This window comes from Ascochyta rabiei, chromosome 16 (genome assembly GCF_004011695.2).
Source record: "Ascochyta rabiei chromosome 16, complete sequence".
Taxonomy (NCBI): Eukaryota; Fungi; Ascomycota; class Dothideomycetes; order Pleosporales; family Didymellaceae; genus Ascochyta; species Ascochyta rabiei.
The window spans coordinates 423995-447476 of record NC_082420.1 but is presented as its reverse complement, the minus strand read 5'-3'; the positions used below and the strand labels follow the sequence as shown (position 1 = coordinate 447476).

Here is a 23482-nt window from a genome sequence, read left to right as displayed (position 1 = left end):
TGAGGGTAAGGTGGTAGGTGCAAAACTTTTTGGCCATAGGCTCAGAAGCCACGGAAGGCGCAAGAGAGGAGAGACCATTGTTAGAATGGAGAATCTACAGTTATATATGTATAAATCCTTGTTTAGTTACCATTCCTCATTACTGCATGGGGAGCATGCGTGTTTGGCATGGACTTCGTCCTCACCTGGGAGATCCTAGCTATCTTGCGCGCATTGCTCGGTATCTTCGAGGCTGGCTGTGAGTACTGCTCGTTCGAGCTGAGACTGAAGGCTAACCGGATTGAGTGTTCCCAGGCGCAATGTACATCATTGGATCATGGTATCGACAATTCAAGATAGCTAAGCGAGTCTCCATCCTCTACATGGCAGCATTGTTGGCTTCAGGGTTTGGACCAATTGTTTGTTCCACAGTGTGTTTGCGTTAGCAAGACAGTTTGACTCTCGGTAGTTTGCATACGCTCTATCGCTCATCAGTGTGGGTGATGGCATGTACAGCCAAGGCTGGCGATGGGTAGGTCGAATAATCCACAATGCATGGTGCGTACTAAGAGTGGTAAGATTTTCATCATCGAAGGAATCGCAACAATAACAGCCTTCTTCCTGGTGGAATGTAAGCTTCGAATACTTCCAAAACATCGCACAGCTGACGAGATTTATTCTCGGAGAAGTCAGGTTCTTGACCAATCGTCAGAAACACATTGCCGTGACACGTGTCTACGGAAAAGTCAGGCAAGCAGATTGAACATGCCACAGTAAGAGAGATACTACAGATGATGCGTGATTGGAAGCTGCTTGTGTAGTAAATACTTGGGCACTATCGTTGACATTCAATACTAAACTATGTTAGCCCCCTCCAGTACTTCGTAGCCGCTTCAAGCGTAAATTCACGTGCATTGTTCCAGCCCATCATCCTCCGACAGAGCCTGGGATTCAGCTACGCCAAAGCGCAATTGCTTTCGTCGCCACCATGTGTTTTTACTGTATTTGCGTCGCTTGCGACTTTGTGGCTTTCAGACAAGGTCCGCTTGCGATGGCCGATTCTCGTTGGTCAATCAGTCATCGCTATCGTTGGTCTTTCACTCGTCTTGTATCCTAAGCCGCTAGCTGCACGATATTTCGGGTTGTTCTTGGGCTATTTGGGGGACTAAGGCAATGCTCCAGCTTCTCTAGCGTACGGAAATAACCAGACGGCTCGAGTACAGAAGCGTGCAGTTGTCGCCGCTGTCATGATCTCAGTTGGCGCAGCTGGCGGAGTGACTGGCAGCACCATCTTCCAAGCGAAGGACGCACCAGTAAGCTTTTCCTAGATCGCAAGAAACTTAGAGAAAATTTCACTAATTAGTGGCAAGCGATATCTTCCAGGTATGTAAGCAACCATAACAATGCGATTCGATCGTAACTATATGTATGTCGATGTACCTCAAGCGTCAGAACGAGCTTGCAGACGAAGGCAAGAAGCCGGCCTTGGAGGGCGTGGAAAATTTTCGGTACGCGCCGTAAGCGTCAATGTCTCCATTCGAGAGCATCTGTGTAAATGAACCATCGGACAGCTTGTAGGGGGAAAGCATAGACCACAGCTTGAGCCTGCCGAACAGACCGTGCATGTGGTGTGACTTCGTACAGAGCGAAGGTTTGCGAGGAAGGGGCGGGTGCGATAGCCGCTAGCGGCCCTGCCGCACTCATCCAGGCTCCTGTCTCGACACCAACAATCCCTCATTCTAAGGACTCGACCCCTACATTACGCGATCTGAGGTCAGGACCCTTTCACTCAGTGAACGTGATGCCCAGAAAAGCGATGCGGCATACTTCTAACTCGCCAAGCTTTCGCCAAGCTCATGCGTCCCATGTCCCCGTTCCCCACGTCTGACATCTTACACGTCTCACAGCCTTGTCTTTCAGGAACGCTTCCGGATCGAGCTGTCAACTCCACCAAATGGCGACACGTAACGTCTGTAACGGCCTGTCAGCGCCTGTCGTACTATTCTTACTCGTGGGGAAACTTCAGGCGACTTTTCAGGAGGCGCCTGAGCATGCGCCTGAGGACGGTGTGCATAGCAGCTAGTGCATCGTTCGCGTCTGAAGATGTGCCTTGGAAGGCTCGAAGGCGCATCGAGCCTGGTTTCGAGGGCATGAACAGTACCTCGCGCCAGAGGCAAACACTCGTAGCCTGAATCATGAGTACCAATGGATGTGAATATAAGAGGTGTAAACCATCACCATAGCATCATTTTATATCATCAGGCTTCAGTTCTTCTTTCCTTCTCCAATCTTTATACCTTATTTGCTCTCCAGCTTGACGCTGCAGAATTCGATCTTTAGTTAAACCACAGCCGGACTGTCTTCTTACATACACTCTAAACATTTCATCGTAGTCCCAGCACACATTCTCAACATGCATCTTCAACTCGCTACCATCACCGCTCTCGCAGCTCTTTCGTCTGCTCTCCCAACTCTCAAGGTCCGCCAATCTGGTCCCGTTCTGGCATCCACAACCTATGATGCGATCTCTATTTCCGGTGGGCAAGCGGGCAACGCCGAAGCAGAAGCCCTCGCTGTCTTTTCCGCGCTCGATGTCAACAATCCTGGCAACATCGATCCCGCAGATATCGACTTTCTTGGTCAGGTCAACGACGTAGCCAACGATGCTGAAACCGGTGTTTTCAACCCTGCCATTGAAGCTGCCACGGGCGACGAAGCCGACGCTCTGTCTGCCGGAAAGATAAAGAACAAGGTTCTGAAACTGATGGCCACAAAGATTGAGCTCGAAGCTAAGCAGGCCCAAGGCGAGGATGTGGCTGCGAAGCTGGAGGATGAGACAAAGAAGCTGAACAATAACATTGCTACTGATAAGGAGAGCGCTGGCAAGCCAAGTACCGCGCTACCTTTCGATGCCTCGATTACCGGCGGAGGTAGCACTGCTGCTGGCGCTGGTGCTGGTGCTGGGGCAGGAAACAACGATGCCACAGCGGGCAACAACAATGCAAACCAGGACGATGCGGCGGCTGATGATGATGATGACGATGCCGCTGCTGATGACAATGCGAACGATAACGCGGATGACAAGGCCGCCAACAACAACCAGAACCAGAACCAGAACAACAATGCTGGTGGTAACGCGAGCAACAATGCTGGTGGTAATGCAAACAACAATGCTGGTGGTAATGCAAACAATGCTGGTGGTAACGCAAACAACAACGCTGGCGGTGACGGCGGCGGTGCGACTGGAAACTTCCTGTTCGGCGGTAATTAATTGCAAAGAGAGATGGCTGGACCAATGGACGATGAACAGGCAAGCTAAATGCCTAGGGAAACCAAAGTCGGCTGGTACCAGACACACAAGGACTATTGTCCTGGACTGACGTGTACACTTACAACATCTACATAAGTTTCGTTGAAACAAACTCATAAACGTATCGCTACATCTTCATCCTCAAGCAGTCCTTTCTTTTCATCAACATCGCCTTCTTCACCCCCAACGTAGCGCCGCAACCCCGCGTAGTTATGCCCCTTGACAATATTCTTCGTCTCTCCCCTTGTGCCAAAACAGTAATGCTCCACTCGTCCCAGCGGCCCCTCTCTTGGCTCTTCTTCCAGCAATACACCGAATCTCAATTTTGTCTCCTTGAGCTCCTTTGGAAACGTATCACCTCCTAAACACGCACCAACGCTCAGGCGATCGAGCGTCGGATTGCGCGTTGTGACAAGGATGCGACTGAACAGCGTATCACTCGCAACGCCATTTTGGTAGATTGCCCGACTTCCAACGAGGATGGAGGCGAGCGTGATTGCAACGGCCATAGCGTATCCAATCCAAAGCGATGAGGGGAGGTAGATGTGCACGATCATCGTCCTGCTTTTGACGCACTTGACAGCCTGTGTTTCGGCCGCTACAAGATTAAGTTCAGAGAGCAAGGTGAGCAGGATATCCTCGAACAAATTTTGCACTGCTTCCATCAGGTTTTGCTGAGGATACGAGGTCCGGCCGTCCATGAGTCGTGTCTCACTAATATCGGAGCGTGTGATGATGAATGTGTCCGAGGTTTTCTCGATGTCGCCACGCAGAAAATTGCGGAGCATGGCGCCCATGGAGTGGTATGCTGCAGCGAGTTTGTAGGTCGTTATGTTGCTTTGTGAGTTAATGAAGGCGTAGTCTGGGATGGGGGTGAGGGCACTGTCGCAGCGTGTCCAACCGTAAGTAAACGGCTACGGCAAAGGTCGATTGCCGTAAGTAACGGCAATTATTGTTAGCCGTTACGTCCTAAAATTACGGCGTAGGCCTACTTTACGGCGTAGAGACGTAGCTACGGGTGTACAGTTGCTATTTTTAGTCTAGCGTGGTTAATAACTGTAAAGGAGGCCTATCCTGTAACACCTCTGTGCTTAGAAACGTGTTCTATAGGCTTTATCTGCCTTTGTGCGTGTTAATATTAAAAAAAACGCAATAATCGCGTTGTGGCGTGGTGGGGGAGGAGGTGGTGATACTGTTGAGGCCTCGCGTCAGCCGTTAGGTGTGGTGTTGAGTTTTGACGATAGTGGCCTGTGCGCCCCCCCCCCTATCCCCCCATCGTCAACACTAAGGTTGGCTGTACTATGACTGTATTACGGCTTTATGTATAGCTACGGTACGTATACGGCTACAGCTTATATAATTGCCGTTACTTACTATATTTACGGCCGTAACCCGTAACCGTTACGGGCCGTACTACGTACGGTTGGACACGCTGCACTGTCGTAATTTCCTTTGGATGATAGCGTAGTGTTGATCAAAGGGAAAATAAGTTCGCGCTGCTTAAGGGTTGCATTCCGAGTCGGACGATAGCGCATCTCGAAGGTGTAATTCGTGTGGTGCATTATGCATTTGAAGATTTTCGGTTCGTGGACCCACGTCCACTTTTTGGCGTATGGGGAGTCTTCCGGATATCTTGTGGTGGTATTTTCGGCGTAGCCGATCCATAATACAGGCTCGCTTTCGAACACACCTAGAGAGGCCGAATATCCGGGATCTGGTACGCCTTCCTTCGTGGGCTCTCCTGCCGGCCTGATACAGGTGCATACAGCGTTCTGCTTTGCATCGGAAGGAGGTATACTCCAGAGTGCGATCTTCCGTGGGACCTTCCACGCCGCTCATTGGCGGTAGAGTTTCCGCGTGAGCTCTGTGAGGACCTATCTTGCGCATCCAGTGATGGTCGTGAGAAGTGGGATAGCTCAATTGGGTCGTGGAACGGATTGTACGGTGCGTGCAGGTCTGGCGATGCATCGCGTGACGAGTATGCAGAGTGAGGACCTCGGGAGGTCATTGTGGGGGATGGAACAGAGCCTTGTACATAGGCGAGGCAATATATGATGCTATACTTCCATCTCTAACTTGTTGTTGGTAGTATCAATCTTTCTAGACAATCGCTCAATCGGTAGGAGGCTACTGAAAGCCTAACGGGCGTGAAGGTTGCTGAATTGCAAGCGTTTGATGATAACCAAAGGCATGACACAAGTGCTGCAAGCAGACTTGCGACATGTTCGGCGTTTATTGAGGTGCAGCAGATGCGGGCTCAGCTCAGCTCAGATACAAATAGCACTAAGCAAGATCAGCACTAGCTGCAGCCGGGTGGCTTTGATCTGAGATTGTTATATCGAATGAGGATGAGCGCTGTTGACGTCGACTGCTGTTGTGCAATGCTTGAGACCAGCGCTTCGTGGTCGGCGTGGCTGAAGCAGAAAGATGAAATGAAACAATACTTGACCTTCACGCTCGTTTCTTTCTCACCTTCCAGCTCCACAAAACTCTAACCAACGCTAAACGTGGAGTCGATCGATTGCCTGTGGCCTCCTCAATGCATCGTGTTGCGACTAATGTCCATGCTGCCGAGATGGCGAGCTTCATAGCTGGCGGTACACAGTCAGCCTAAAAGGTAGCCTTAACAAAGGCCTCAGGGATGTATAGATGCACACTCGCTCAGACCGATGTCACTAGTACTGTCAGCGTCAATGTAGCTCGCACCTGACTTTCAAGAAGCTCTCAATGGACAAGGCTTAGCATATGCTGTTTGCGAAAGAGGTACACTCGAAGCGCTATGTGGAACGCACAGCGCCGCTCGGTACATTGAGGCGGGCGCAACACTTGAACCTTGTAATATCGCGCTTGAAGACTGCAGAGTCGAATTTGTAAGGACCATGCACGGTGGTGGAAGAGTCGAGATGTAGCGATGCTGGGCGGTTCATGCCGTGATTTCGGCGAAGAATCGGACAGGCCCAAAAAACACACAGAATTGCACTCAAAGTTGCACACTGCACGCACCGCCCACTGAACACTGACAACGGCCTACTGGGTTACCTCATAGGCTCTACAGAGGGAGCACAATTGAGGTATTCAACTTCAAGAGCGTGAAGCTCCTCTCCCGATTGATCTCCGATGTCAGCACAGCAATCCTTGTAGCATGCAGTCACGTTTGTCTGCTCAAGCTTGATCGTTACATACCCGAATCGGCCATCTCCACATCGAAGCGCAGCATCCGGGGAATGTCCGTTTCTGGGAGCTTAGAAATAAACTCGGCACTTCTGTGGAGTGTCCTTTGAGCATGGTGATTGGCCGAGTAGCGCGTTGTCAGATTCCGACCGTTCTGTTGCGTCACTACAGGTAATGCATGGGACCCACATTTTGTATGGACGACTACATACATAAATGTGAGCCCCCACCATGGATGAGAACAGGATATTCACACTTTTCTACAGCTTTCCAACACCCAATTGCTGTTCCACATTCACCGTCTCCTATCACTACACATCACATTACACGATATGGCACCATCAACGACCAAGCAGTGGATGATCGAGGGGAAAGATGGCTTCGACGCTCTGAAGTTTAACGAGGGCGCTTCTGTTCCCAAGGTTAGCGACAAGGACGTTCTTGTCAAAAGTACGCACTCTTCAGCCCGAATTAGCCCGCAGCACCCGCTAACACTTTTTAGTAAATGGTGCATCCCTCAACTACCGCGACCTCATTATCCCCAAGGGCAAATACCCCTTCCCCGCGAAAGACGGCGTGATTCCCGGCTCGGATGGTGCTGGTGTCGTAGAATCCGTCGGTAGCGGCGTGACTCGCTTCAAGCCCGGCGATCGCGTCGTCACACTCTTCAACCAGGCCCACATCGCCGGTTCGCTCGACGGAGCCTCGCTGTCGACCGGTCTCGGCGGCGCCATTGATGGCACATTGCGCGAGTACGGTGTCTTTGACGAGCAGGGTCTCGTGCCGGCGCCCAAGAACCTGAACGACCTTGAGGCCAGCACGCTGAGTTGTGCGGGGTTGACAGCGTGGAATGCGCTGTACGGATTGGAGTCGAGGGCCCTGAAGCCTGGTCACTGGGTACTCACACAAGGCACAGGCGGTGTTTCCATCTTCGCGCTCCAGTTTGCCAAAGCCGCTGGCGCGCGCGTCATTGCGACCACATCCTCAGCTTCCAAGGCCGAGACATTGAAGAAGCTTGGCGCAGACGAGGTCATCAATTACAAGGAGACTCCTGCCTGGGGCGAGAAGGCCAAGGAGCTTACCGGTGGCGTGGGTGTACAGCACGTTGTCGAGGTCGGTGGTCCCACCACCATGGCACAGTCTCTTAAAGCGATCGCCATTGACGGCGTCATCACAATTATCGGCTTCATTGGCGGCATGGAGAAGAACCAGCCCACCTTCCTCGAGACCTTGAACAACATCTGCACAGTCCGCGGTATCCTGGTAGGCAGCAGGCTGCAGATGCAGGATATGGTTGCGGCGATCGAGGCGAACGACATCCACCCAGTTGTCGATGAGAAGGTGTTTGAGCTGAAAGATTTGAAGGAGGCGTACCAGTACATGTGGGACCAGAAGCACTTTGGTAAGCTCACCATCAAGGTCTCGTCGTAAGCCTGGAGGGAGTAGGGATAAAATAAATATATAAATGATATTTTCTAAATCATCTGAACATCAAATACATGTTCAACTGGGAGGCTATCCCCTACACTGTGACATCCAGCTATTATTGAATATTTGAACAAGAAAAAGACTTGCTGATCATATAGAAATCTAACGTTGTGCATTCCAGATCATCTATAGCAGTATGAAGCAAGGTGTAGCGCTAATACGATTACAATCGTCTACTGAAGGGTCTCTAGCCCTTGTAAAGTACAGTATAAAACCAAATCAATCGTCAGCCTCCGCGGCTGGTGGGGGTATCTCAAAACGACTGAACTCCATATCATGCACATCAAACCAAGCAAAACAAAACAAACCCAAACAACCAAACAAACCCAAGCAAAACAAAACAACCAAACAAAACCAAGCAAAACAAACCCAAGCAAAACCAAACCAAGCAAAACAAAACCAAGCAAAACAAAACCAAGCAAGACCAAACCAAGTGAAACAAAACAGAACCAAACAAAACAAAGCAAAACAAAACAGGAACAGAAGAAAACCAGAAAACCAAAGAGAAAACGCCAGTGCCCATCAATCCGTCCGGACGCCTCCACGATCAATAATCCAACTCCACTGGATGCCCGGTGATGATGGTGATAGCCATACGCTCTCGTGCTTCCAGCATGCCATTGCATGCGATAACCTTCTTGGTGTCATATCCGAGTAAAAGGACCAGAGCGTTCAGCAGAACAAAGACACCGCAGTCGCTGCCGTTGAGCTGGCGTGAGCTCCGCTGTTGTTCGACCACTGTCCACTCTTCGTCCTTGTAGAGTTCCTTGAGCTCATTCTTCAGATACAAGCGCAGCTTGTCAACATATTTCTCGCCATCCCAGCCAAGAGAATCAAGGTACTCAATGATCCGCTCCTGGGGTTTGACGGCGAGCAGGCGCCAGTGAGAGCCATCGCAGATGGGGTAGAGGACGAGCTTAGCGTCCAAAAACTGTTTACCTCCCAAGCCAACCCTGCCAGCCCACCGTTCAACATTCTTAACGCCGCCCTTGATAGAGTTGTACCAGTGCGAGGAGAAAGCATGGTAGGGAGGTGCAGGACCACCGCGCTTGAAGACAAAGGCAGCGTCCTGGTTACATTCCTTCACCAGCACAGCGAGATACTCATTGACAATCTCGTCGTTGAGCCAGGCCTTGGCACTACCGTTGAACTGGTCTGGCAACAAGGTACCAAAGTCACGCGCACTGATTTTGTGAGGTATGATGGGGAAGGCTTCGTTGAGGCCATGCTTTGATTTGGCGGCGATGTCCTCGAGCTGTGTGCGTTCTGCAATGGATAGAGGGGCGACGAGAGGCTTGGGTGGTGGAGGTGGAGGCGGAGCCTTCGCCAAGAGGTTCTTGAAGTCCTCCTCAAGGTCTTGAAGAAGCTCTTTGGAGAGCTGCGATTCGTGCAGCGAATCATCTAGAGATGGCCCATCCACATCATCGTCAAAATCCGAATCTGAGTCTGGCCACTCGAATTCAACCTCCTGCAGGTTTTCGGCTTCCTCATCGTCATCTCCGGCGTCCCCTTCATCGTCTTCGGCTTCCTCGTCATCGTCTTCGGCTTCCTCGTCATCGTCTTCGGCAAAGTCCGGTTTGGGGGTCGGCGATCTGATGGATTCCAAAGTGGAGTCGAGCATCTCGCTAATTTTTTCATCGACGTAATATGACTTGACAGTGCTTTGAGAAGCCCATCGGACACTCTTTCTGCGTACCGGTGAAGGTGAAAGTTTGTGCGGTGTCACAATGGTGTCCGCATGGCTTGCATCCTGGAGGAAGGAAAGGTCAATGTCGATGGTATCGACGGGGTTGCAATAGCTCGGCTCGGCTGCGGCCCGTGCGTCGGCGTCTCTATTTTCCCGCGTTTCGAGCTCAGCCCTGTAATGAGCACTGACCTCTTGCGCATTGGTCGCGACAGCGGGCGCGTTGATGGGGATGAGTGATGACCCGGTGTTCATTTTCTTCAAGTCGTCAATAGTAAAGGCGTGCGAGATTGGAGGTGCCATGATACGATTGGGCTGCTGTAGAACTAATGACGAGACTGGAGCCCGCAACTGCTTTCTAAGGAGCTGCTGTCGCATGGGCGTGACGGAGAACTTGCGAAGGGCAGAGAATTGGGAGATGGGCGAGCTGGTCCTCCTCTCAGGTCGTCGGAGCCAGCTGTGAGTGGTGGGAGAGCCAGTTTGTGGAATGTGTGGGGGCGTGCCGGAGTCGACATCGTCCATCGACCAGTCGAGACTGTCGTTAATGTCATCGCCCTGGGGAAATTCTGAGCACTGAGAGTCGAAGGTCGAGGTAGATAGTGTCTCGAGCCAGAGGCCGGAGAGATGATTACGCGTGACGTCAGAGCTGGACAAGGGCTGTCTCAGTGTTCCCTGAGAACCTCCAGAGCCGCATCTGCGCGTTGGAGTGGTCGGGGTGAGGCCTGCATCGACCAGGCGTCTCTTAGACGCACCGTCTTCTCTGATTATGGGAACAGCGCGGATCTGCTGCTGTCGCGTGAAGCTGTTCACGAGGCGGGAGGGAAGCTTGAAGACCTCCAAGGTAACCGAGGTCGCGAATCTGGCTGCGGTGGTGAAGAAGGTGTCGCTGCGCGCAGGCGCAGTTGCCTCGTCGCTATCTAGATACTCCTCGGGCCATTGACCAGGAGTTGTGTGAGCTGTCGATGATTCGAGTGCCTGCCTTGGTGAGCTCAGTGTCAGACAAAGAGCGGCAATGAAAGACAGACCTGGGGCTCTGCAGCGAGGATGTCGCTTTGGAAGCCAACAGGAATGTCGAAGGCGCGACCGAAGTCGCGTTTGGAAGCCATCGCAGAGTGCGATAGAGCGCGTTCAGTTGTAGCTGTTGATACCGAGTGCAGTTGCGACTGGTGGAAGAAGCTGAGAGTCGGGAAGTCGCGACGCGCTTAAGTGGAGAGCGGAGGGGCGGGCGATCCTTCCGTTGGGGATAAATAAGAAGGTCTGGCCCGATGTTTCCCCGCCACATCATGTGACGGGGTTGACTAAGCCGGAGCCAAGTAGCCCCGCCACCGATCGCGGCTCGAGGCCAAGAATGGCATCCGTGCAAGTGTGGTACGCATGTCAATTCATGCCCCATTCTTCTGCTGCCCCCTGCTACCGCTCGTGATATCCCTCAACTCGTTCAACACACTCTGTGGTCTTACAGCTGGTCTCTGCAAAGCCCACACTGCCTGCGAATCTGGTTGCCCGCCAGTGGCACGTCATCTGCCAAGTTTGAAAGGGCAAGAACCCCTCGACAGCTCGACCTCACAACAAACGCCCCCCGCCCGCCCATCACCACACCCGCCGCGCCGCAACCATGGACACGAATATGGAGGACGCCAAGATGCCCGAGCCTATGCAGCTCTCGTCAGTTCCGGCCTCTGAGCCCGCCACAATTCCGACGCTGGACGGCTGGATCGAGAGCCTAATGACATGCAAGCAATTGGCGGAGAGCGACGTTCAGAGGCTGTGCGACAAGGTACGCGACAAGGCGCGCGCGCAGTTCGCAGAGGGACGATGTATACTAACTGTGTCATGCGACAGGCTCGTGAGGTGCTTCAGGAGGAGTCCAACGTACAACCAGTGGTATGTGCCACCCCTTTGTTTTGCAATGCTGCGGCTCACCTTGGCGTAGAAATGCCCCGTCACGGTCTGCGGTGACATCCACGGACAGTTCCACGACCTGATGGAGCTGTTCAAGATTGGTGGACCCAACCCGGACACTAATTACCTCTTCATGGGTAGGTCCACCGCCTATACGCCCGCGTCGCGTACTGATCGTTCCTAGGTGACTACGTCGACCGAGGTTACTTCTCCGTCGAGACGGTGACCCTTCTCGTTGCACTCAAGATTCGATACCCCCAACGCATTACCATTCTCCGTGGAAACCACGAGTCGAGACAGATCACCCAGGTGTATGGCTTCTACGACGAGTGTCTCCGCAAGTACGGCAACGCCAATGTCTGGAAGTACTTCACAGACCTCTTCGACTATCTGCCTCTTACTGCGTTGATCGACAACCAGATCTTCTGCTTGCACGGTGGTCTCTCGCCTAGCATCGACACGCTCGACAACATCAGGGCGCTTGACCGCATTCAGGAAGTGCCCCACGAAGGGCCCATGTGCGACCTTCTCTGGTCAGACCCCGATGACAGGTGTGGCTGGGGAATATCCCCCCGTGGTGCTGGTTACACATTCGGCCAGGACATCTCAGAGGCGTTCAACCACAACAACGGTCTGACTCTGGTCGCACGAGCCCACCAGCTTGTCATGGAGGGTTACAACTGGTCGCAAGATAGGAATGTCGTGACTATTTTCTCAGGTGAGATCCTCCGATGGACTATCGCTAGACCCCACGCTCACAAACACAGCACCAAATTACTGCTACAGGTGCGGCAACCAAGCGGCTATCATGGAGATCGACGAGCATCTCAAGTACACTTTGTATGTCGAGCCTCCCCTCGTATACTCACCAACTGACTTTGTGACAGCCTGCAATTCGACCCGTGCCCGCGTGCTGGTGAACCGATGGTGTCTCGCAGGACCCCGGACTATTTCTTGTAGAAAATACCAACGTCCGTCGATACATGGCATCATAGAGCAGGGAGAGAGCATAATGGACCATACATGGCCGAATATGGCGCTGTGATTGTATTCCTAATTACGATGCCACACGACGCAGAGAAGCGCACGTGCGGTACGATCCTAGGGCCCTGGCTCAGCTATCAACGACGAGAGGGTCTACTGCTATGCAGGCAAAGTGCTGTAGACTTGAAGTCGTATTCCTGCAGGTGTACGCAATTTACGATGATCGATGAAATATGACTTCGACGTTCTTTTCATGCTGGTGAAGTGATGTTTTTTTTTTCGATCGACTGTCTCTAGTTGCTGTATCTGGGTACTAATTCCCTGATTCACCTGCTCTCAATCGGTCTCTAGTTGCTGTATCTGGGTACTAATTCCCTGATTCACCTGCTCTCAATCGGTCTCTAGTTGCTGTATCTGGGTACTAGCTCCTTGATTCACCTGCTCTCAATCGGTCTCATGCTTGGAAACAAGCTCTTCACCTTGCTTCAATCGGTCTCATGCTTGGAAACAAGCTCTTCACCCGCTCTCAATCGGTCTCGTGCTTGGAAACAAGCTCTTCTCACCTCTGGTCACGCCGCAGCAAGGGATCGGGGTGGAGTGGAGTGGAGTGGAATGGGAAGTGACAGGCATTGGGTCTTGTCGATGCTGTGTATCTGCGACGAGATGATTGCCATGTTGGGTGGTGATGGTTGTTGGGGGGTCGATGTGTGAGATGTGTATGTGTATGACCGAACGAATCAGAGCAGACGAATGAATCGTACAAGGTACAATTACCCATGCAGGTGATGCGTTGTGTTTGCAGGAAGCGGAAGCGGAAGCGGAAGCGGAGGAAGGAAACCATATATCGATCCATCCATCCATCCATCCATCCATCCATCCATCCATCCACTCTACCAACTCTACCAAAACTCTCTCCCTGCCAAAACCCAGAGAGGAAAAAAGAAAAAGAAAAAGAAAAAAGAAAAAGGGGGCTCAGTATCCACCACGGAGGAAACAAAGACGCCGGAGATGCAAAGCAGCCAAGAACAAAGGAAAAGGAGGCTCGACTCTTATACATTCTCGGGATGAGGCGCACGGCCAACGAGTGTGCGTGTACACAGACGAAGGAATGAAGTCTTTTTTTTAAAAAAAAAGATGCAAAACCCCCCCTCAAGGATGGGTAGATAGGTAAAGGTAAGGTAAAGGTCTGGTAAAGGTAAGGTAGAGTAAAGTAACGCAAGGTAAAGAAAAAGAAAAAGAAAAAGCCCTGGTTGAACGCCGGTGATATGCACACACAAATAACACGCTAGATGACATGCCTCCCCTCTGCGGACTCTTCGCCGCAGCATCGCATCGCGGCGCCTCCCGTCTATTCCATGTCCCGTCGATTGGATTCGCTACTATAGATCGTCGTCGAGATCGATCGCGTCCGGATTCGCGGCGGCGTGTTCCGTGGGTGCAATGTTGCCCTTCAGGCCCGTGGTCGCGGCGACGAAGCCAGCGGGAGCGCGAGCCTGGCGCTCCAGCGCTGCCATGGCGTCTTCGCCGGCGGCTGCGTCGTTTTCTGCACCGGCTTCTGTGTTGCCGTTGGCCTGGCCGCGCGCAATGGCTTGGGAGGCGATGAAGTTGACGTCCGTGCTGCGGGGTGTTGGTAGGGGTATTGAAGCAGGTCTGGGGGGTAACGTACTTGTACTGTGCTTGGACGCTCCGCTTGATGCGCAGCATCTCCTTGTAGGTGTCTTCGTTTCCGTGCGAGACTTCGAAACCCTCCCACTTCTTCCAGAACTCGGGGCTCGTCCTGGGATCGCAGAACTGTGAGGCGTGGCCGTAGATGGCTCGCGCGCGGTCAATCTCACCCAGCCGCCTCTCCATCTCGGCGAACTTGAGACACATCTCCTTGGCCTCGCCGTCTGGGAGCGCGGCGATGGCGCGCTCGTAGATGGGCCGGGTGGAGGTGAGACCGAAGTTGGAGGCGGATTTGGTGATGTAGAAATTGAACATGTCCATGCGGTCCTCGTCGGCGACGGCGCGGGTGGCGCGCTCGTAGATGCGCATGGCGTGGCGTGCGAGGCCGCGGTCTTCCTCCAGGGCGCCGTACATGAGGTACAGGACCTTGGCGAACTTGGGCGGGCAGCCTTCAACGGCCTGCTCGAAGAGGTCGCGCAAGCGCTCCATGCCGATCTTGCGGTCCACGGCTTTTGTGAGGTACAGGTTCCAGATCTCAAAGGCGACTGGGTAGCTGAAGAGGTCGAGGCCGCGCTCGTAGACCTTGAAGCTGTCTTCAAAGTACTGGTTCTCCTCGAGCAGGTTGGCGTAGTTGACGACCGTCTGCGGGGTGGCGATGCGGAGCTCGAAGATCCTCTCGTACACCTTCTTTGTCTCGTCCAGGGTGCTGACGCTCTCGACGAGGTCGACGTAGAAGCTCCACAGTTTCCAGCTCTTGTGCACACGCTGCTGCGGGGTCAGCGACTCGTCAAAGTAGTCGACGTTGGATCGCTTGGGCGCCTGGGTCGCCTTGGCCATGATGTCGACCGCCTTGTCGAAGTTTTGGTTGCGCAGCTCCATCTCGGCCCACTCGCACCACATCTCGGCCAGCTCGGCGACGGACTTGAAGGGGACCTTGACGGCCTTTTCCATAATGGCACGGGCGTTGTGGAGGCTGCCGACGGCTTCGTAGAACCTTGCGTAGTTGGCCCAGAGCTCGTGGAACTTGCCGACTGCCTTTTTGGGGTGGATGGCAGCGATGGCGTCTGTGTAGGTGTGGACGACCTCTTTCTTGTTGTCTCCCCAGAGGGCGACGCGCTTCTCCCACTCGATGACGTTGTGCGGGTTCTGGCGCAAGAGGACATCGTTGAGCAGGAAGGGTCGGCGCTGCATCAGCGACTCGAAGCGGACGATGCGGATGTCGAGATCGGCGTCGGCGGCGGGGTCGGGGGTGCGCATCTCGGAGCGGGCGGCGGCGTCGTTCAGCTTGAGGCCAATCATGGCCTCTTCGGCCTCGACGTACGTGTCGAAGACGAGGGAGAAGTCGCGGACGGTCATGACGGTGGTGATGGCGCGCTCGAAGACGTCGCGGGCCTTTTCGTACTCGGCCTTGTGCATCCAGTAGCGGGCCAGGCCGACCCACAGGATGCCGCGCTGGTCGGGGAACTTTGCGATGCCGCTGTGGGTGATTTTCTCGACGTCGATGCCGCTGTCGTCGGAGGTGTCGATGTCGGCGGCGTGGTCGATGATGAGGTCCATCATCTCGGACCAGAAGTGGAAGGGCGCCTTTGCGTGCTTGCTCTTGAAGCGCGGGTTGTTGAGGATGTGCATGTACTGGGTGACGGCGTCGGTGTACTTGCGCATGTCCTTGAGCAGCTCGATGAAGTCCTCGGCGTGCTCGGGGTGGATCTGCATGTAGCGGCGCCAGATGGAGACGGCGGTCTCGCCCGAGGCGGAGGCGGCAAAGGGGCGGTAGAGGGCCCAGATGCGGCTGTGCTGGGTCAGGGGCAGGGCGCGGAGGGCGCGGTCGAAGGTGCGGCGGGTGGTGGTGACGAGGGGCTGCTGCATGAGGAAGGCGAGGTAGAGCTCCCAGATGCGCGGCATCTTGTTGAGCAGGACGAGGGCGCGCTCGAAGAGGGAATTGACCTTGAGGAAGTGCGGGGCGAACTTGGCGGGGTTCCTGTGGGCGAGGTGGCGGGTGCGCAGGTCGAGGTACAGCTTCCACAGCTTGTAGGACCGCGGCAGGCTGGTGACGGCGCGCTCGAGGACGAAGGCCTGCTCGACGAGGCTGCCGCGCGCGCGCTTGAAGGCGAAGTAGTCGAGCCACGGCTTGACGCTGCCGGGGTTGCGCTGGATGTCGTCCTCGTACGCGCCGTCCTGGTCGGTTATGAGGAAGAGCTCGGGCGGCCGGTCCATCCTGCGCTTGCTGGGCCGGGCGGGCGCCGTGGGTGCTGTTGCAGGCGGGGGCGCGGGCGCGGGCGCGGTCGTCGAGGCCAGGATCTGGGCGGTCATGGAGGGCAGAATCTGGGCGGGCATGGCGGCGCCAGGGCGGCGGGGACGTCGTGTCGTCGTCGGCGGCGGCGGCGTTGTCGTCGTTGTCGTCGTCGTTGTCGTCGTCGTCGTCGTGCCTGGCGGTGCCGCGTTTAAAGTTCTGAGCGGAATCTCGCAGCGCTCGGGACTTGCCGCCAGCGCCCTCCCCAATCAGTCCAATCAGCCCGCGCCCTGCCCTGTGCTGCCCTGCCCTGCCCTGCCGTCCCCACCCACGGGCTGGCAGACGCGTCCGAGCTTCCTGTCCCCCAGCAGCTGCGTCACGTCCGCCTGCACGACGCACGACGCCCGACGCCCGACACTCGACGCTCGACGCTCGACGCTCGACTCTCGACTCCCGCCTGCCCGGCTCTCAACCCTCGCCTACCCGGCTCCCGCCTGCACGCCCCGCCCCGCCCCGTCCATCGTCCACCCCCGCCACGACCGCCGCGGCCTTCCTCCCAGCACCCCTCGAGCGTCGCCCCCCCTCCTCCTCCTCCTCCCCCCGTCTCTACCGCCTGCCGTCATGTCTGGCAGCGGGGTTCGTTGCACAGCGCCCAGACAGCCGCCGCCGGCCTGCTAACGCGCATCCAGGCACGAGAGGCCGTCTTCCCCACGCGCCAGTCGCTGGGCCTGATGAAGACGAAGCTCAAGGGCGCCCAGCAGGGACACGACCTGCTCAAGCGCAAGAGCGAAGCCCTGACCAAGTAGGCCGTGCCACCCGCCCTCGGCCACCCGCCTGCACCTGTGCTCCTGTGCTGACCCCGTGCAGACGTTTCCGAGGTGCGGCCCCCCCATGCCATGCCTGCCATGCCTGCCATGCCTGCCTGCGCGCACCCCCAGCTAAACACACGCCCAGAAATCACCCGCCGCATCGACGAGGCCAAGCGCAAAATGGGCAGGGTCATGCAGGTCGCCGCCTTCTCCCTCGCCGAAGTCTCGTACGCCGTCGGCGGTGACATTGGCTACCAGATCCAGGAGTCGGCCAAGCAGGCCCGCTTCCGCGTCCGCACCAAGCAAGAAAACGTCTCGGGCGTCCTCCTGCCCCGCTTCGAGAGCTACACCGTCGAGGCCAACAACGACTTCGCACTGACCGGCCTGGGCAAGGGCGGCCAGCAGATCCAGAGGTGTCGAGAGACGTATGCCCGCGCCGTCGAGACACTGGTCGAGCTGGCCAGTCTGCAGACGGCCTTTGTCATCCTCGACGAGGTCATCAAGGTGGTCAACCGCCGTGTCAACGCCATGTAGGTGGTTGCCGTGCAGCGAGTGGGAGCAGCGCTGACACGCCCAGTGAGCACGTCATCATCCCCCGAACCGAGAATACGATCAAGTACATCGACTCGGAGCTCGACGAGCTGGACCGCGAGGAGCACTACCGCCTGAAGAAGGTGTCGGCCAAGAAGAAGGGAGACGCCGCCGTCGAAGAGGCCATCAGACAGAAGAAGAAGGCCGCCGAGGCTGCCAACCAAGAGCCGGCCAAGGCAGCAGACGACGCCTCGGGCAGCAAAGACCTGTTTGGTGACGAAGACAACCAGGACGTCATTTTCTAGTGTACACAGTCCCGAATACATGACCTTTTCTCACAACACATGGCTTTCTCACAATACACACGACTTTCTCACAAACAGGGCCATGATACAAGTGGAACAGCGAAAATCTTGGATTCGACCGTCCCTACAGAAACTGAACGAGGTATCATGAACATTGTAACGCTCTTGCTCTTCTCTCTCCTTCTCTCTTTTCTCTTCCCTCCTCACTGCCTCTGGTACGTGAGCTTGATCAGCTTGCCCTGCGCCATCATACATCATACCGCTCTCCCTCTTTTCCTCTCTTCACTCTTCTCCCTTCTTTCTTCTCTCCCTCCCTTCTTTCTTCTCTCCCTCTCTTCTCTCTTCTCTCTCCCTCTTCTCTCTCCCTCTGCCCTCTTCCTCTTCCTCTTCCTCTCTCCCTCTTCCCTCCCCCCTCACTGCCTCTGGTATGTGACCTTCATCGGCTTACCCTCTGCGCCAATGGGCATATTCGCCGTCGCCTCCTTGGCCGTAATGGCAAACGGCTCGCTCTCAAACTCGGCAAACGCCACCGCCCTGACCGACACCAGCCGCACTTCCTTGAAGCCCTCGAAGCGCTCGAAGATCTCCGACAGCGCCTCCTCGTCCACGTCGCGCGCTATGTTCTGCAGGAACAGCGTCTTGTTCGGCCGCACGTACTCGTCTGGCACCGCCGCTGCGCCCGACTTGGCCGGCCGTGGTTTGCTCGCCTCGGTCGTTGGCGGGGCCGCCGCCGCTTTGGCGTCTTCTTCTGCCCGCTTGAAGTCTGGTGATGGTTAGTATGGATCTTTTCTTGAGAGTACCGAGACTCTTAAGAGTACCCAGTCTCTTAAGAACACCAAGTCTCTTAAGAACACCAAGTCTTAAGAATACCAAATCTTAAAAATATCACGGCTCAAGAATACCATGACTCAAGAATACCAAGACTCGAGAATACCAAGACTCTGAAAATGCAAAGAAAAACCTACCCTTCAGCATCAACCGCTTCCTTTTATGCTCCTCGTACATATCCGCCGCCTTGCGCTTCACCGTCTCGTCGCTGTGCGTGCGCGCGCGCGAAACGCGCATCACCTTGCCGTACAGCTCGAAGCCGTCCATGTCGTCGACAGCGTCCAGCGCGCTCTTCTCGCTGTCAAACACCAGGAACGCCTGGCCTTTGCGCTTCAGAGACGACTTTGCTATCACGTCCAGCAAGGGGCCGTAGCACCCAAACACCCGTGTCAGCGCGGCTTTCATCGTCTCCACCTTGACGCGCTCTTCGAGGTTGTTGACCTGTTGCGGCCGCGGTCGTTAGCGCCGCTCGGGGGGTGCGCTGCGTGCCCGGCAGCTGTCGAGATGCGTGGGGAGCCACTTACGTAGATGCTGTGGTCGCCGTGTCAGTCAGCCCAGGCCAGCCACCTGATCCCGCGGATCGCTCATCGCGCTGAGAACTTACGTTTCGACGGGGACCGGGTATTTGGACACGTCCATGTGCGGGACGCCGCCGCTCATCACTACGCCCTCCATTCTGTCGGCCATGCTGGGCTGTGTGGGTGGGTGCGCGTGAGAAAGCTGGAGGCTCGCGCAAGGTTGGCCGACGGACGGACGCTCGGGAGCCGGAGGCGCTTGAGCTGACCATCGCTAAGAGCTTAACCTTGCCTTGGCAGCTCTACCCAACCAACGCTAAAGATTATCTTCTAACCCTATTTAGAATATAATATAAACATGTTGGAGATAACTACAACAAATTCTTAGAGTTAGAGTTAGCCCAAGGTTAGGGTTATTTTAGGATAAGGTGATCTACAATCTATCTATAATATTTTATCATTACAGAGTGCAGCAGCTATAAAGATTGTAATTTCAGTGTTCATGCATATTGCTTAGACCAAGTCAGTGAGTCGGTGGTCTGGTCAGCTCAAGACTCAAGTTGTGTTCCTCATTCGCCTGGCAGAGCGGCAACATGATTTCCGTGGACTTGCTTATGCAGTAGTGCTGCGTTTACTCTGGCTGGGCTCTTTCGACAACAGTGACTGCCTCCTCCAACCAACGATTGCCCAATCTGCACCTCTCTTCAGCGAGAATCCCATGCAGAGGGTTGAAACATGGCCGTTAGCGCGCAGATCAGCTGTTCGCAAGCGGCGTCTGTGCAGTCTTCAGGCCTTGCGAGTGAGCTAGCGTGGCATGAGGCCCGGCCTGACGTCAGCGCTCGAGAGCGAACGACTTCCTTGGGTTCAACTACGCACATGGCTTGAGAGGGAGAGGTGGAGATTGTCATGTCTTGTGTAGAAGACTGCGGATGATGCATGTATTGCCTTGGCGAGAAGAAACAGAAAAACGCCGTCGCCAATACTACAACACGGTCTACGCTACGCCAAACACCAGACACCGCGCAAACGCCGTCTATGCTAATACACGTCGGGATTCACTCATCCAGATTGCCCATCTTGCTCCGCCCGCGCTTCGGACTACTCGCCCGACTCCGTATGCGCTCCCTGCTGTCCGTCCTCGCCAGCAGACCACCGCGCTCAATGGCATTCAGGGGCCCCAGCCCCAGTCCCTGGCCGGCCGACACCAGATCCGGCTGTCCTGCAGCGCCAAAGTAGCCGGCAGTGAGCGGCTCAGACGTCTGGATCTGCGGCGTGGCCCACCCGCTTGTGCGGCCGACGCGCGACGCCTCCGAATCATCGGAAAAGTGGCGGTCGTCGTCGGAAGAGTCGAGGTAGGTTTCTTCGAGCTCAAAGTCGTTGTGCGAGAGCCCGTCTTCGCCCGCGTCGACGCGCTCGTACGTCTGGTGGGAGCCGGAGCCGGAGCCGCCAAGGCCGAAGAGTTTCGAGGGGAGGAAGCCGCGCCGCTTGCCTTTGAGCGGGGTGTGGGTTTTGCCGGGCTTCTTCTTGAACAGGGACGCGGCGTACTGGCGGACCACGCTGCGTTTCTCCTTGCCCAGGATGATGCTGAAGATGAGCAGGACGATGACAATCATGACGAGCAGCGCGGGGATGCGGGACGGGTACTCGACGAACAGGCGGTGCCAGTTGTCGTCGTCGAGCGGGTCGTGGTTCCAGGGGAGGTAGGAGCCGCCGGGGTACTGGAAGTCTTCTGGAATGCCGGCTTCGTTGGAGCCAAAGCCTACCGCGAGCGCTTTCGAGTCGGGAGGAGGGACTTCGGAGGCGGCGTAGAGGACCATCTTGCCGAGCGTCCACGACACTTCCACGTCGTTGATCTTGTTGACGGCTTGGAAGGGGTCGAGGAAGCCTTTTGCTTTGGCCTCGTCCAGGACGGCCTTTGTGGTGTTTTTGGAGTCGGGGAGCGGCTCGATGCCGACGCGGGGGACGCCGATGCCGTCGTGCAGCATGTTGATGATCCAGGACGCCTTGAAGCAGACCTCGCGCGCCTTGTCCTCGTCGACTTTCTTGCCCCATTTGCCCTTGTCGATGCCCTTTTGTATGTGCTTCCAGTCCTGGTTGCAGAAGTCGCTCACGCGCTCTTGGTATGTCTTGAAGTCGTAGGCTTTGTCTTTGTGCTTGTCCTCGAAGATGTCGTGTGTCGTGTGCCAGTACTCGGATACGCCTACGAAGTGGTTGACGTCGAAGTCGATGGCGGGCACGTGCTGCCCGTTGAGCAGGCAAGGCTCGTCCAGACACTCCTTCTCCTTCTCCAGCAAGGGAAACGTCTGGTGCAGGCACTCCTGGAAGTTTCCAGTCCCGTGCAATTTCGCGGCAGGCTCGTCGCTGTCGTCGCTATCGTCGTCGTCGTCGGCGTCATCGCCAGAGTCGATCTCCAGGAACCTTCCCTCTTTGGTGACGTCCACGTCCAGGCCAGCGGGCAGACAAGGGTCTGGCAGTTCCTTGGATGAGGTCGAGTCGAGCAGCGCCTGGACGTAGCGCTGGCGCGCCTGGTTGACACCGAAGCCCAGCCACGTCGTCACAAAGACCTTGTACTCGAGCGGTGTCCCGTCGAGGGTGCGGAGGCGCAGGAGGGTCAGGTCGTTTGCGTGCCTGTCGGCCTCGGTGGCGTTTGGGGCAAAGGCCATCTGGGCCGAGGCGCCGCCCATGTCCAGGAAGCCGTACGTGCTGTGGCCCTTGCCGTGGTCGTGGCTCTGCGGCCTGTCGAAGCCGCCCAGCAGGTAGTTTGCGGCTATCCAGCCATACAGGCCCTCTGTCTCGCCGGGTATGACCTGGACGTGGAGGGCGCAGTCGGGCAGCTGCAGGGCTGTGTGCTTGCGTGCGTAGTCGCAGACCTCGTTGAGCACCTCTTTCCGCTGGACGGGCGGCAGGATGCGCATGCCGGCGGTGGCGAGCAGGAACAGCGGCGTGTCCGGGACGTCGGCGGCGGGGATGTGCTTGAGCGCATGGCGGAGCAGCTTGTCGAGGTGGTTGGGGCCGACGTCGTGCGGGTGGGTGCCAAAGGTGGAGATGCCCGGGTGGATCTTCTTGGTCCACTTCCTGTCCGTCTCGACGACGGGCAGGGCGTGCAGCTGGGCGTCTGTTGCGCCTTTGCGCGCGGCGTCGCTGTTCAGCCAGCGGTACACGTGGACGCGCGTGCCCTATGCGCCGTTAGCTGAGGCTGCCACTGTCGCCGTGGCCATGACGAGTACGCACAGAGGAGCCAGCGTCCAGAACGACTCCATAGCGCCCTACAGCCCAGGTCTCGTCAGCGAACTGCGGAATGCGGGGCGGAGCAGGATGGCCTACACTTTCCCATGGTGCAGGAGGGCAGGGCAGGGCAGGGCAGGGCAGGCAGGCTAGCGGTCCACGTAGCGATGAGCGATCAGCAGCAGGCCATGCAGCAGCTGCGCGGGATAGTCAACGTCTGTACGGCGACCAAGAAACCTGTGCGGCGCGGCCGGTCAGGGGGGGAGGGAGGCAGAGCGGAGCGTCTAACGAGCGTCGTGGAGGAGCTGGAACTGGCCGTCGTCCCTGTCCGTGAAGCGTCGCAAGCATCCGCTTTAGTCTCTCCTCCCCACGCCGCCACGCCGCCACGCCGCCACGCCGTTGGACAGTTCGCGGCCCACCTATCAGTGCGTGCGCTAGGCCGTCGTTGCCGTCGCTACAGATGCACCTCTCCGTCTCTCCCCACCATCAACAACACCGTCGTCTGGAGCGTTTCACCTGCAGCTGCTTTCACGCCAGACTGCACGGCTGGCAAGAGGCCACTTGGCACCTCGCACCTCGCACCTCGCACCTCGCTCCTGGCTGCACCCCACGCTGCCCCCACGCTGCCATGCTGAGGCTTGTCCTACGTAGCCTGGTACTGTAGCACAAAGGGTCCCTCGGTGCTGCTGCACTAGGCCGCTTTCTGCACTGCTTCCGCCTCCCATCCCGAAATAGTCGATGTGTCGATGTGGTAATGCTTCGATGCTTCGATGCTTCGATAATTCGATAATTCGATACTACGATACTATGCCAGGATCGGATCCTTGTGTGACCTCATGCCCAGATACCCATCTTG

General features: G+C 56.0%; 11 protein-coding genes across 11 annotated transcripts, besides 23 other annotated features; 5 read left to right on the top strand and 6 right to left on the bottom strand.

The window, feature by feature from the left end:
* Positions 1-1427: 1427 nt before the first annotated feature.
* Positions 1428-1604, bottom strand: EKO05_0009053 (uncharacterized protein; the record flags this gene model as incomplete). Its single annotated transcript, XM_059637452.1, has 1 exon — positions 1428-1604. The coding sequence occupies one exon, from the start codon at positions 1602-1604 to the stop codon at positions 1428-1430; it is 177 nt and encodes a 58-aa protein (XP_059493435.1).
* Positions 1605-1835: 231 nt separating this feature from the next.
* EKO05_0009052 (uncharacterized protein) lies at positions 1836-2171 on the top strand (the record flags this gene model as incomplete). The annotated part of the gene is made up of 1 exon (XM_059637451.1): positions 1836-2171. The coding sequence occupies one exon, from the start codon at positions 1836-1838 to the stop codon at positions 2169-2171; it is 336 nt and encodes a 111-aa protein (XP_059493434.1).
* A 221-nt stretch (positions 2172-2392) lies between these two features.
* On the top strand, positions 2393-3250 carry EKO05_0009051 (uncharacterized protein; the record flags this gene model as incomplete). Its single annotated transcript, XM_038946691.1, has 1 exon — positions 2393-3250. One exon carries the CDS (start codon positions 2393-2395, stop codon positions 3248-3250), a length of 858 nt encoding a protein of 285 aa, XP_038795666.1.
* Positions 2916-2949: a tandem repeat.
* Positions 3004-3053: a tandem repeat.
* Positions 3070-3102: a tandem repeat.
* A 152-nt stretch (positions 3251-3402) lies between the features above and the next one.
* On the bottom strand, positions 3403-4086 carry EKO05_0009050 (uncharacterized protein; the record flags this gene model as incomplete). The annotated part of the gene is made up of 1 exon (XM_038942143.2): positions 3403-4086. The coding sequence occupies one exon, from the start codon at positions 4084-4086 to the stop codon at positions 3403-3405; it is 684 nt and encodes a 227-aa protein (XP_038795665.2).
* Positions 4087-6792: 2706 nt separating this feature from the next.
* EKO05_0009049 (uncharacterized protein) lies at positions 6793-7891 on the top strand (the record flags this gene model as incomplete). The annotated part of the gene is made up of 2 exons (XM_038942157.1): positions 6793-6910; positions 6963-7891. 2 exons carry the CDS (start codon positions 6793-6795, stop codon positions 7889-7891), a joined length of 1047 nt encoding a protein of 348 aa, XP_038795664.1.
* A 342-nt stretch (positions 7892-8233) lies between these two features.
* Positions 8234-8459: a tandem repeat.
* Positions 8460-8495: 36 nt separating this feature from the next.
* Positions 8496-10738, bottom strand: EKO05_0009048 (uncharacterized protein; the record flags this gene model as incomplete). The annotated part of the gene is made up of 2 exons (XM_038942149.1): positions 8496-10607; positions 10658-10738. The coding sequence occupies 2 exons, from the start codon at positions 10736-10738 to the stop codon at positions 8496-8498; spliced, it is 2193 nt and encodes a 730-aa protein (XP_038795663.1).
* Positions 9423-9513: a tandem repeat.
* Positions 9747-9776: a tandem repeat.
* A 509-nt stretch (positions 10739-11247) lies between the features above and the next one.
* Positions 11248-12494, top strand: EKO05_0009047 (Protein-serine/threonine phosphatase; the record flags this gene model as incomplete). Its single annotated transcript, XM_038941850.1, has 6 exons — positions 11248-11409; positions 11475-11516; positions 11566-11671; positions 11719-12252; positions 12302-12374; positions 12422-12494. 6 exons carry the CDS (start codon positions 11248-11250, stop codon positions 12492-12494), a joined length of 990 nt encoding a protein of 329 aa, XP_038795662.1.
* Positions 12495-13107: 613 nt separating this feature from the next.
* Positions 13108-13134: a tandem repeat.
* Positions 13135-13319: 185 nt separating this feature from the next.
* Positions 13320-13346: a tandem repeat.
* A 19-nt stretch (positions 13347-13365) lies between these two features.
* Positions 13366-13406: a tandem repeat.
* Positions 13407-13454: 48 nt separating this feature from the next.
* Positions 13455-13485: a tandem repeat.
* Positions 13486-13685: 200 nt separating this feature from the next.
* Positions 13686-13748: a tandem repeat.
* Positions 13749-13762: a tandem repeat.
* A 135-nt stretch (positions 13763-13897) lies between these two features.
* On the bottom strand, positions 13898-16493 carry EKO05_0009046 (pre-mRNA-splicing factor syf1; the record flags this gene model as incomplete). The annotated part of the gene is made up of 2 exons (XM_038942113.2): positions 13898-14135; positions 14185-16493. The coding sequence occupies 2 exons, from the start codon at positions 16491-16493 to the stop codon at positions 13898-13900; spliced, it is 2547 nt and encodes an 848-aa protein (XP_038795661.2).
* Positions 15409-15462: a tandem repeat.
* Positions 16410-16468: a tandem repeat.
* A 46-nt stretch (positions 16494-16539) lies between the features above and the next one.
* Positions 16540-16607: a tandem repeat.
* Positions 16608-16700: 93 nt separating this feature from the next.
* Positions 16701-16739: a tandem repeat.
* Positions 16740-16804: 65 nt separating this feature from the next.
* Positions 16805-16864: a tandem repeat.
* Positions 16865-16991: 127 nt separating this feature from the next.
* Positions 16992-17014: a tandem repeat.
* Positions 17015-17034: 20 nt separating this feature from the next.
* EKO05_0009045 (H(+)-transporting V1 sector ATPase subunit D) lies at positions 17035-18058 on the top strand (the record flags this gene model as incomplete). Its single annotated transcript, XM_038941875.2, has 5 exons — positions 17035-17049; positions 17103-17215; positions 17281-17291; positions 17368-17752; positions 17800-18058. The coding sequence occupies 5 exons, from the start codon at positions 17035-17037 to the stop codon at positions 18056-18058; spliced, it is 783 nt and encodes a 260-aa protein (XP_038795660.2).
* Positions 17306-17339: a tandem repeat.
* Positions 18059-18471: 413 nt separating the features above from the next.
* Positions 18472-19573, bottom strand: EKO05_0009044 (uncharacterized protein; the record flags this gene model as incomplete). The annotated part of the gene is made up of 4 exons (XM_038942087.1): positions 18472-18821; positions 19024-19327; positions 19411-19417; positions 19491-19573. The coding sequence occupies 4 exons, from the start codon at positions 19571-19573 to the stop codon at positions 18472-18474; spliced, it is 744 nt and encodes a 247-aa protein (XP_038795659.1).
* Positions 19574-19657: 84 nt separating this feature from the next.
* Positions 19658-19950: a mobile genetic element.
* A 506-nt stretch (positions 19951-20456) lies between these two features.
* On the bottom strand, positions 20457-22735 carry EKO05_0009043 (Apyrase; the record flags this gene model as incomplete). The annotated part of the gene is made up of 3 exons (XM_038941997.1): positions 20457-22577; positions 22633-22667; positions 22726-22735. The coding sequence occupies 3 exons, from the start codon at positions 22733-22735 to the stop codon at positions 20457-20459; spliced, it is 2166 nt and encodes a 721-aa protein (XP_038795658.1).
* Positions 21757-21798: a tandem repeat.
* An 8-nt stretch (positions 22736-22743) lies between the features above and the next one.
* Positions 22744-22775: a tandem repeat.
* Positions 22776-23190: 415 nt separating this feature from the next.
* Positions 23191-23220: a tandem repeat.
* Positions 23221-23482: the final 262 nt, after the last annotated feature.